Raw genomic sequence first — 11,755 nt, 5'->3', positions numbered from 1 at the left:
ACAGACTAATGTAAATGATTACAAAGTAAATTGAGTTATACTCAAAGTATATGAAATGTAAATATTTTCATCAACACCTTAAATGTTAAAAATTGAAAAATTTACTTTATATTCATTTCCAGTTATTTTTCTTTGACATTCAAAATTATCTATTAGGAAAAGGCAAGATACAAATTATAATTAAAGAACATCAGCATTTCATATCAAGCTTATTTAAATCAAGTTGAAATGTTTAAATTTATTTTTTTTTAATTCGATTAAATCCTATTAAGTGCTTTTTATAAAAATAAAACTATTCATAATCCTAGTGTTCAGTGACCATCTGGCTGCCAAAGTAAAGAATTAGTATCACGCTCCATTTATGTTATGTCGAGACTTATGTATATATAAATTAATATGAATTAGTTAACATTGCAAAATGTGCCCTAATTGCCACGTGCAGCTGTTGTGAATCCCGTGCCAGAACCACAGATTGGAAAACAATCAAGAAAATGAATTTTGGGTAGGACTGAAAAATGACACAGGTTGGGGCAAGAATCAGTTGCATCCATGCTAGGAGGAAGTATTGAGTGACCTAATCAGTCTCTTCTCTTACCAAAGTGCTTTCACTCCCCCGCGCCCCGCCCCCCCGCAGGAGGGAGGACGCGCCCATCACCAGCGTTGGCAGTGACCCACCACACGGCTGTGTGGCATTCACGTGGGCACTTTTATTTTGAGGTCGCAGCCCAGAGGTGTGAAGAGGCGTTCCCCTGGGGCCTGGGCAGTATTACTCTTGAGAGGTTACGTAGGATACAGGTGGGGCCGCATCAGGATGAGTTCCAAGGGGAGAGGGGCCCGCGTGCTCTTGAATATATTCATTTGTGCGTGTATGTTTGTGATATGCTGAGCCCTCCGGGGCATGGATCCCAGGGAAAGCCCGCCTATTCCCCAAGCCTAAGGGCACTATTGCTTCTTTACCTCCATCTCTGGACCCCGCACTGTCTCAGATAGTTTTTGTATAAACGAAGAGACTTGTTCATTTCACATAGCTAGTGAGTGGCAGAGCTGAGACTGGATTCCGCAACTTTGAACTTCTAGGGCAACACTTTTCTCAGCCTGGCAAATTGTGGTGTTTTGTGTTTTTTTTTTTTTTGAGAAATGGTAACATTTTATTACCATTAAAACAAATCTTTTTATTTGGAAATAATTTCAAACTTACAGAAAACTTGCAAGAATTAGGATAGTATAAAGAACACCATATAAAGACCACACCAGAAGTCCCTGGCCATGTTTAACTATCGCTAACGTTTTACCCCATTTGCTGTGTTATTTGTGCTCGCTCTCTCTTTACGTGTACATATGTTTATACTCTCCAATATGATATATGTAAATGTATATATACTCTGAAAGCCTCCATGAAGGGGCTGGGGACCGATGAGGACTCCCTCATTGAGTTCATCTGCTCAAGGACCAACCAGGAGCTGCAGGAAATCAACAGAGTCTACAAGGAAATGTACAAGACCGATCTGGAGAAGGATATCATTTCCGACACATCTGGTGACTTCCGCAAGCTGATGATTGCCCTCGCGAAGGGTCAAAGAGCAGAGGATGGCTATGTCATTGATTATGAACTGACTGACCAAGATGCCCGGGATCTCCGTGTTGCTGGCATGAAGCAGAAAGGAACTAATGTTCCCAAGTGGATCAGCATCCTGACCGAGCGGAGTGTGTGCCGCCTCCAGAAAGTATTTGAAAGGTACAAGAGCTACAGCCCTTATGACATGCTGGAGAGCATCAAGAAAGAGGTCAGAGGAAGCCTGGAAAATGCCTTCCTGAACTGAGTCCAGTGCATTCAGAACAAGCCCCTGTATTTTGCTGACAGACTGTACGACTCCATGAAGGGCAGGGGCGCTCGCGATAAGGTCCTGATTAGAATCATGACCTCCCACAGTGAAGTGGACATGTTGAAAATTAGATCCGAATTCAAGAAGAAGTATGGCAAGTCCCTGTACTATTACATTCAGCAAGACACCAAAGGCGACTACCAGAAAGCGCTACTGTACCTGTGTGGTAAGGATGACTGAAGCCCGCGATGGCCCAAGGGTCCAGGATGGCTGCTCCGCGCTCCCAGCTAACAGTTCTACACAATCGGCTTGTGGCTAACAGTCCCCTTGTGCCCATCCCTGGGAGGATGACGTTAGCACTGCCCACCCCACCCACTCCATCCTTAGTTTAGTTGCCTAAGCATTACCTGGCTTTCCAATCTAGTCTCTCTTTATAGTCAAAGAAATGAACATGCCCAGGAGTTGGAAGTGAAATCTATGATGTGAAACACTTTGCCTTCTGAGTACTGTGTTGTAAACAGATGAATAAACTGAATTTTTACTTTAGGGAAAAAAAAATAAAGGTAATAAAAAAGAGTTCACCTTCATCGGGCAGGGGACAGTGGTACCCCTTAATTGCATTACCTCAGGAATTTGCCATTTTCCTTCTCTCTGTTGTATTGTAGGGGCCCTGATCACCTTAACAACCCACAGAACTTCATGAGTGTCTATTATATAGATGACATTATGCTAACCGGCTCTGGTGAAGTAGCAAGGACCACACATGGCACATGCTTGCCAGAGGGTGAGAGAAAACCCTTACGGAAGTCCAGGAGCCTGCCATATTGGAGAACTTTCTAGGGTTCCAGCAGTCGGGGGCATGTTGGGATATTCCCTCTTAGGTGAGAAACCTTGCTTTTCCTTGCATCATCCATCACGAAGAAAGAGGCTCCATGGGTGATGGGCCTCTTTGGGTTTTTGAGGCAACGTGGAGCACATTTGTGTGTGCCACTCTGCTGCATTTACTGGGTATGTCATAAGGCTGCTGGTTTGGAATGGGACCCAGAGCAATCAAGGGCTCTAGAACGGTTCAGGCTGTGACGAAAGCTACCTGACCAATTGAGCCTTAAGGCCCAGCAGACCCAATGGTACAGGAAGTGTCTGTGGCAGATAAAGATGCTGTCGGGAGCTTCTGACTTTCCCCAGTAGGAGAATCAGAGTGCTGACCCAACTGCAGTAAGATTGGAAGAGAGGACTCAAGGCAGTCTTGAGGAGATGTATGTAGAAGGATGTCTTTGAAGGAGCCCTGAATGTGAAGATATTCATGTGCCACCTAAATGCCTATCAAAAGGTATCCATTGCAGAGAAGGCGGTCAATAATCAGCTGGACACGATGACCCAACCTGGGGATGCCTTCCCCTCTCCACTCTGGTGTGTTCTCAGTGGTACTGTGAACAAAGTGACCGTAGTGGAAGGGATGGAGGCTGTACATGGGTTTAACAACATGGGCTTTCCCTCACTAAGGCTCGCCTGGTTGGTTTCCATCACTTCTGGGTATGCACCCTGCCCAGGAGGAAGCCAATGCCCAGCCCCTGATACACGGCGTCCTTCCCCAGGGATGGGTCGTGCGAGACAGGCCAGCCACCACTGGCAAGTTGATTACACTGGACCCCTTCTATTATGGAGGGTGGTGGGAATAGATTCGTATTCTGCATACGGATTAGCTACCTCTGCCCTCCTCGCCGTTTGTGGTGTTTCATTTATCTCAGCGTATCTCACAAACATGACCTTCAACCAGACAACCCATTTGTTTCTTGTTTGTTTGTTTTTTAAAGTTTTTTTTTTTTTTGATGTGGACCATTTTTAAAGTCTTTATTGAATTTGTTACAATATTGCTTCTGTTCTGTGTTTTGGTTTTTTGGCCCCGAGGCATGTGGGATCTTAGCTCCCCGACCAGGGATCGAACCCGCACCTCCTGCACTGGAAGGCGAAGTCTTAACCACTGGCCCGCCAGGGAAGTCCCTGAGAACTCATTTGTGAAGGAAGTGCAGCTGTGGGTTCATGTCCAGGAAATTCACTGGTTTAGCACATGCCTCATCACCCAGAAGCAGTTGGCTTGAGTGAAGTTTAGAATGGCCTGTGGAAGGCTCAGGTATGGTGGCTGACCTACAGGACGCAGTATTCACCTTAAACCAGAGACCAATGTACGTTGGCATCTTCCCTTGAGCTGGATGATGCTAGTCTGGGAACCAAGGGATGGAAGCGAGAGTGATTCCTCTCACTATGATACCTAATAACCCAGTTATAGAATTTTTGTTTTCCATCCTGTGACCTTGGACTTGGTGGGTTTGGAAATTCCTAGTAACAAAGAAGAAATATTTCCACCAGGGAACATAGTTATGGGTCTGTTAAATTGGAAACTGAGATCATCCTGTAGCCATTTGGGTCTCCTCATCTTGGACTAGGAGGTGGAGAAGGGGATCACTGTGCTGTCAGGGTGATTTATTCCAATATCTCAGAAGAAACGGTATTGCTCCACAATGAGGGCAAGGAGGACTAGCTCTGGAACCCAGGGATTCACTGGGGAATCTCTCGTTATTCCTCATCCCATATCCTACTCTGTAGGTCTGGGGTGGGGGCATGCATTTAGATTCCTAGCAAACTCCCCGGTGATGCTGATGCTATCTGTCCTACGACCGTAGCATGACTAGCGCTGTCCTAGGGCACCTGTTCCCTCCTGAGTATTCAAAAATGCTTCCAGGTGAGGCCTTCAAGGCCTTGTCAAGTTCTTTGAGGGGGTGGGGATCTGCGGAAACTGGCAACCAAAAAAGACAGGGCACCAAGAATTTGGATCCTTTGTGAAGAAAGATTTGGGTCATTCCACTGGATAAAAGACTCCAGCAGTGGAGGGACTGCCAGAAGGTAGAGGGGATACGGAATGGGTGGCAGAAGAATGACACTGTGGTTATCAACCTAGGCCTCCTGACCAGCCATAGAAGAGGGGACTCTAGCAGCGATGCTTTATATGAATCGTTTCATTCACTCACCTAGAGGGGGATACGTTACAATGTAAGTTCCAGGGGGTGTGGAACTAAACTGATAGCAACCTCAGACAATGTGGTTGTTGATGGGAATTTATATTTCTCCTATGTTGGGGACATATTCATTTTCCCCATCCACGATGGATGCTGAGTGGTAATAGGGGTGCACTGTACTGGTTAGTTTTCGTTTGCTCTAGTTTGCTAATATATATGAAGGATATCACACAGAGTTTCCTGTCCTTTAGCTTCTGTTCTTGGCTGATGGCATAGGAGATTAGAGGGCAGAAGGTGAGAAATCAAGGTATATATTCTCTTCTCACTTGGTTGCACTTTGATTGTCTACCTGTGGCCATGGCTTTTGTTGGGGGACTCCTCTCCCACTGCTACAGCTTCCACTGGATTCTGGGAACACCCCTTCCCCTTGTTGCTTCAGGCCCAGGTGGTAATGGGCTCACCCTGTTGCCCGTCCATGGGTATTTTGCCAACCCCTTTCGTTTCCCTTAACCCTGCCCAACCTCTCTAAATATTCTTTCATTAAACCCTCTTCATTTAATGCTTTGGGTGTGCATCTCTTTCCTGCTAGGGTTCTGAGTGATACGAGTCCCAAAGACAAACTCCCCAGGAAGGAGGGAGAGTCTTAGCTGATGATGATCAAGGACATGAGGATTCAGGGGGCCGGTTGGTATGGCCGAGGCTGTCCTGTCCCTCTGAACACAGCCTACCTGGCTGTACTGTTTGGACAGAACGACTGGGCATGTGAATGTGGAACAGTGAGCTTAGCTCGAGCACCTCTCAGCAGACTGGGCTATAAACCAAAGAGGGCACTGCAGGTTGTCATCTATCACACACGTAGGACCCATCTTCAACAGCTAGACTGCGGGGTGTGAAACCACACTAGTGGACACACCAGGCTTTGAAATTCTCTCTACCTGATAATTGGAAGCAGGACCACCTCCTTTTGGATTGAGTTAGCCTCGAAATTCTGGGGCAATTTTATAGGAGAGGGAGTCACGGGTCTTTCAATTCAATAAGAGCATGTAGATATTTGAGCAACTAATTGGAAAAAATGAAATAGAGATGATGGGAATTGATATACCAGGCTGGTAAAACTAGTGTGCTATTATTCATATCAGCCTATCTGAGCATTCTCAGGGGTCACATTTATGCTAGCAACCATCATTCTGATTTTTTTAAAATTAATTTTTATTGAAGTATAGTTGCTTTCTGATTTCCTGCTTCTGCTTATTTCTGCTACCTCACTTGTCCCTGGGATGACTATCCCTTTCCAGATTACATTTCTTCACATTGACCACCTTCCAGATGTCTTTATTGCCCCCAAATACCACAACCACAAAGTGGATTGTGTATCAGACTTTACTGAGGGTTTGGAGTAACATGGAGGGACTGTAGCAGAGCACAGAACAGGCAACAACGTAAAATAAGCCACGAGACACCACTGTCTGGAAAATCCATCACCCTTTCCCTGCAGCGGGGAGTTTCTCTCTGATCATATTTTGCCTTAAGTCCTGGATTAGGGCCAATGCCACAAATGCTTTTCATTTGCTCTCTGCCAGCTTCCAGTCTTCAAAAATTCTCTTCATTTCTTTTGCTGGAGAGTTTACCTCTCCATACCAAACCCCAAACTTCATCTCAGCTAGCTAGAAACTGGCTAAGATGCTCTGATGACAATGGACCATCTCCTCCATCCTTTAGCAGCTAAAGCAACAGCAGAAGCTTGAAATTTCAATTGGTTTTTCCCCTTAATATGATCAAATGTTTAGATGGCTCTTCGTCCCCCATGTGTCTCTAAGGTGGAGGAGGTGTTATTTAAATATTTATTCTCCACCATCCTGAGCAAGCCCAGGGTTCGTCATATCTGTCTTTAGCTTTCTTTTTTTTTTTTTTTTTTTTTTTATTTTGCAACATGTATAATAGGGAAAATGAAGGCAATCCAAGTACTTATTAATAGGACTCTGGATAACTATGTACATGCACTAGATGGCATGGTTTATAGCCAGTAAAATGATAAATAGGAAGACTGTAGCAGAAACATGCTTATGATGAAATGTTAGGAGATGTTGATTTGAATGATGTAACCGAAGGCTTTTATGAAAAAAAAACATCTTGCACGTGGGCAAGGATTAGAAGGGAACACATGGACACACGATAGAAATCACTATTTTGTGGAGGCTTGGATTAAGAGTGATTCTGAAATTTTCCATCTTTTTCTGAAATATTATTTCCCTTTGCCACCAAAAAAAGAGTCAAGAGATAGAGTGGGAAATATTAGCAAATCTAGGTGTGGAAAAGAAATAATTGAGACCAAAGGATCCCCAGGGCAGTGCTTCTCAAACTTGAACATGCACACAAATTGCTCGGTAGATCTTGCTAAGAGATTCTTGGGCCCCATCTCCAGAGATTATGATTCTGTAGGTCTGGAGTAGGGGGTCCATGATTTTGGATTTCTAACAAGCCCCTCAGTGTTGCAGATGCTATTTGTCCTTCATCATGGTTTGAGTAGCACGGCCCTCAGGCACCTGCTTTTCACTCCTGAGAGCTCTAAAGTATCTCCAAGTGAGGTCTTCAAGCCCTCTTCTTGTTCCTTGGGATCTGTTATTAACTGATTGGGCGTTGGTTCTGATTTGCATTGTAAATCCATGCTGATGAGCTTTTCACAGAAGTGCTTGGTATCTCTGAGGTAGGCTGCAGAGTGAAGGCTGCTGCTAGGCCTGAGGCAATGTACAAGGCCCTTGCTCTAGATCCTCCCCTCACACAGAGCTTCCAATGCACCTTGGTCCACTGCCTTTGCCAGCTGTCCCTTTGTGCATCCCACACAGTGGGGGTGTGGAGGAAGGAACAGCTAGATATGCCCTGGAATGCTGTCTGAGCAGCTGTGGCCTTGTTCACTTTCAGGGGTCACCTAGTGGTGATGGTGCTTTGGAAACCCACTTCCCAGGTGACCTGGGATGGAGTGGGACCCATGGCTGGGATGCAGGTGATGGGAAGGGAGCCTTGAGCTTCTTCACAGCTGCAGGGCACTTCTGATGGGGATGGCAGGTGTGCCTTAGAGAGATGGAATAAATGCATTCAGAAGGAGGGGGAGTTCTGGTGGTCTAGTTTAACTTCATATTATGTTTGTGGGAATACCAATGACAATGATAATTACGTAAATTAATAGACACCATATCCCTTGAGGTCAGGTGCTGGGAGAGGTTGCTGTGAGTATTCCTCTGACCAGTGGTCCTGGCTCGGAGATTTGGCCTTTCAGAAGTGGCCCTGGGAACTGAGGAAAGCCCAGGGTTCCAGGCTCTGCAAAGAGGGGGGAAGCCAGACCTCTCTTCCTCCCAGCTCAGACCCCTGGCTTCTCCTGGGGTGGTAAAATCAAGAAAATACACCAATGTTTGCCCATCTTCTCTCATTTCATCCTCACAACAACCTTGTGAGGTAGATGTTATTCCCTCATTTTACAGATGAGGAAACTGGGGCTCAGAGAGGCTGAATTATTTGGGGTCATACAGCAAGGAAGTAGAGGATTTGGGACTTGGGACCAGGTTTGTGGGCTCTGGTCCAATATTCTTGCTGCAAGGCCTTAGATGTAGGTGATGGGGTGGGAGGGGGTCAGAAGGGTGGGAAAAGAGGGAGAAGAGTCATTATCAACAACTTATCCCTTGTCTCCCCCCACAGCACGTTTACATTCAAAGCACTCCCACTCCTGTCCTTTCATTCACATGAGGTTTACACAAAACAAAAAGGGCAAGGCTTTTCCTTCCCTTTTTAAAATCAGGGAATGGAGGCACCGAGAGGTGAAGTGACTTGCTCAAGGTCACACAGCCTTAGAGTGACTGACAGGACTAGAAGCCAGGTCTTCCTGTCCGATATTAATCTCATAACTGTGTGCTCTCAAGAGGTCACTGGGTGAAATAATTTTGCATGAGGAAAAGTTAGTGAAAAAAAAAATGTAAGACTAAAGGAGATAATTATGCAACTATGACCTATCCACCTGATGGAATACTCTGCAGCCAGTAAAAATGATGGCTATAAAGAGTGCTCGATGAAATGAGAAAGTGTTCATGCTCTAATATGCAGTGATACAACATCATGCACACAGTATGATTTTGACTATTTAAAAATACATGTAAAAAATGCTGGGAGAAAATATATCAAAATGGTGGCTTTGGGGAAGTGGGATTATAAGTATTATTTTCCCCCATCCTTCTATTTTTTCTGTATTTTCCCAAACTTCCAAAATACACATTTCATTTATAACAGGAAAAATATACCCCTCTATATTTTAGTTTCAAAAAATACTGTTGGGAAGCAGCCCCTGTGCCTTTTGTGAATTTGGGGTGATGCACCTTCCAACTCCTTTCCCACGTCACCACGCGCTCCATTGCTGGCCCATTGGGAAGGGGCTGGGGCTCAGGTGAACGTCTGTGCTGGGAGCCTCCAGGGCTAGTGTGTGTGCTACTTTGCATGTTAAGGGCAAGAGTCTCCTCAGAACGAGACCACTGTTGTTATGATGGTGGGTGACTGTCCCGTATCCGATGCCAAAAGGTGTGCGCGAGCCAGGGAAGGTGACCGCCCCCTAGGCTCACAGTGACTCCCCAGACTGGCACCCGGGCCTCCTGACTCCCGGCCCAGTGCTCTCATCCCCAGACTGGCCCACCACTGCAACACCCACAGCCTCCCGATCATCTCACCCTGCTGCTCCTGTGAGAGCAGGCAAGGCTAAGGTGAACCTTCTCCATCCCCGGGTGGCCAAATCCTTTCTCGCCTCCATGGGCTGGAAAGCCGGTGGCCAGGGGACAGAGGCACATCCTGGGGCAGCCCTGTCCAGAGAGCGCTGGGGTCTCGGTCCCCCGCCGCGGCCCCCGCCCGCGGGCGCCTCAGTCATCCAGGTGCTGCTCCTCCCAGGTGGATGTGGGGATGGCGCTGTAAGGGTCCATGATGACCTTGGCGCAGCGAATGATCATCACGACGAGGAAGAGGCAGAGGAAGACGAAGCAGGCCAAGGTCAGTCCTTTGTCCACGTCGACGTAGACGGGCTCAGGCGTGGGGTCCTCCATCCCTCGGCAGCGGCTTCGGGCTCCTCCTCCGGCTCACGGTTGACTGGTACCATCTTCCACCCCTGCAGAGAGCCACAGCAGTGGGGACCGGGGGGTCGTGCCACCTTGCCTGGGGTGCGGGCAGGGCACAGGCCTCCCCCTTCTTATATGTCCCCCTGGTGCGGGAGTCTGCTGCTCCCCTTCCCTCCCCCACATGAGGGCGAGGAGAGGAAGGGTCACGGGCCTCCTTTTCAGGCGCCTACGTGGTCTCAGCCCTGAACCTGATAGGCAACCCAGGTGTCAGGGCCCAGCCAGTGCGTCCTAGGGGGTGGGGGAGGTGACAGAGGAGGCCCAGCAGGGGTAGAGCTGGGCTGTAGCAGAAGCAGCTCCTGAGGATGGAGCCCCTGCAGTTGCCTCCACTCTCTGAAACCCTTTAGGACGAGTTATAATAATGCTTTCAACTCTGCCAAGCCACTGACTGAGGGAGATCAGAGAGCATTTTATTTTATTTTATTATCATTGTTTTTTTTTGGCTGTGCTGCATCGGCTTGCGGGATCTTAGTTCCCCCACCAGGGATCAAACCCATGCCCTCTGCAGTGGGAGTGCAGAGTCCTAACCACTGGACCGCCAGGGAAGTCCCCAGAAAGCATTCTAAAAAGTTAGGTAATTAATATATTTTTTTTAAAGCAGTAGAACTTAGGTTTCAAATGAAAATGAACGTTGAACACCAATACATGAATAGATTGAAGAGGGGCTGCTGTCCCAGAGTTGGGTGGGCAGGCAGCGTGGAGGGTCTGCATCGCTTCCCCCTCCGGGGGGGCCTTCTGGGACTCCTGAGGGACTTTTGCTGAGCCCCAGAGTCACAGCTGGAACACTGCGGGTGTGACGGGAAGAACAGTTTTGGCAGTCAGGTGGACCCCGAGCCCAGCTGCCTTGCAGTGTAGTCCTGGGCAGTGTAAGGTTATCCTTGTATCAGGCCTACGCCTCCCTGCTGTGATAACACAGGGCGCGAGGCTGCATCGCAAGGGTGTGAGGATTCAGTGCATCTAGCGTGGTCCCCGGCCCTGTGGGTGCCCTAGAGCAGGCCGAGATGGCAAGTCACGTCCTTGCAGCCCAGCGGTCAGGGAGAGCTTAGGACGAGGGGCACTGATGCTCGTTATCATCAGCCCCCTCCCCCCCAACCCCGCTGAATATTCAGAGCCCTTGAGCTCTACATTGTGCTTTCACATCCAGTTTATTATTTGATCCTCACGACAGCCCAGGAGGCATGTTAGTTGTGTATCAATATGCCCATTTTATAAACATGGAAACTGAGTCACAGAAAGGGGGGAAATGACTTACCCAAGGTCCCACATCCCAAACCCTAAGCCTCTGCATGCCTCTCTCTTCTCTGATGGAAAGTAAAGTGGGGACCCATCTCCCCCACCCACTTTGCAACTTCAGAAGGGCACCTATGCAGCCCTGGGCTGGCTGGTCCTGGCATATCTGTAACCACAGGTGACTATGCTTTCCCCTCCACTTTTTTTTTTTTTTTTTTAAGTTTTTTTGGCCGCGCCACATGGCATGCGGGATCTTAGTTCCCTGACCAGGGATCGAACCCATGCCCCCTGTGTTAGAGGTGCTGGACCGCCAGGGAAGTCCCGCTTTCCCCTCTTTCAGACCTCGTCTCCATCCTCACCCCTTCCCAGAGGGCACTGACCTGCTGGTCGGAGTGATCACCACTTCACAAGGGCCACTGGGTGGGCTCGCACCCTGGGTGGGGCTGCTCCAGGAGGGAGGGGGAGTGACCAGACATCACAGCTGGGAGCCAGTGAGAGGAGTGGCCTTTCCCTTAGAGAGCAGGTGCCCACACTGGCAGCAGCTGGA

The 11,755-nt window shown here is 47.9% G+C and overlaps 1 protein-coding gene and 1 pseudogene across 2 annotated transcripts in view; one reads left to right on the top strand and one right to left on the bottom strand.

The window, feature by feature from the left end:
• Positions 1–21: 21 nt before the first annotated feature.
• On the top strand, positions 22–6,108 carry LOC309627026 (annexin A2 pseudogene; annotated as a pseudogene). The gene has a single exon. The product of its transcript is annotated as an annexin A2 pseudogene (transcript).
• A 91-nt stretch (positions 6,109–6,199) lies between these two features.
• Positions 6,200–11,755, bottom strand: part of CTXND1 (cortexin domain containing 1) — a 58,258-nt gene continuing 52,702 nt past the window's right edge. Inside the window, exons 4-5 of the mRNA XM_082388607.1 lie at positions 11,589–11,750; positions 6,200–9,971 (exon numbers count right to left, since the gene is read on the bottom strand). Coding sequence (XP_082244733.1) covers positions 9,730–9,909 — 180 coding nt within the window. The 5' untranslated portion in view covers positions 9,910–9,971; positions 11,589–11,750 and the 3' untranslated portion in view covers positions 6,200–9,729. The remainder of the gene's footprint in view (positions 9,972–11,588; positions 11,751–11,755) is intronic.

Source organism: Balaenoptera borealis, assembly GCF_965194805.1.
Source record: "Balaenoptera borealis genome assembly, chromosome: 3".
Lineage (NCBI taxonomy): Eukaryota > Metazoa > Chordata > Mammalia > Artiodactyla > Balaenopteridae > Balaenoptera > Balaenoptera borealis.
Note: the sequence above shows the minus strand (reverse complement) of the source record. Positions and strands in the feature narration are given on the sequence as shown.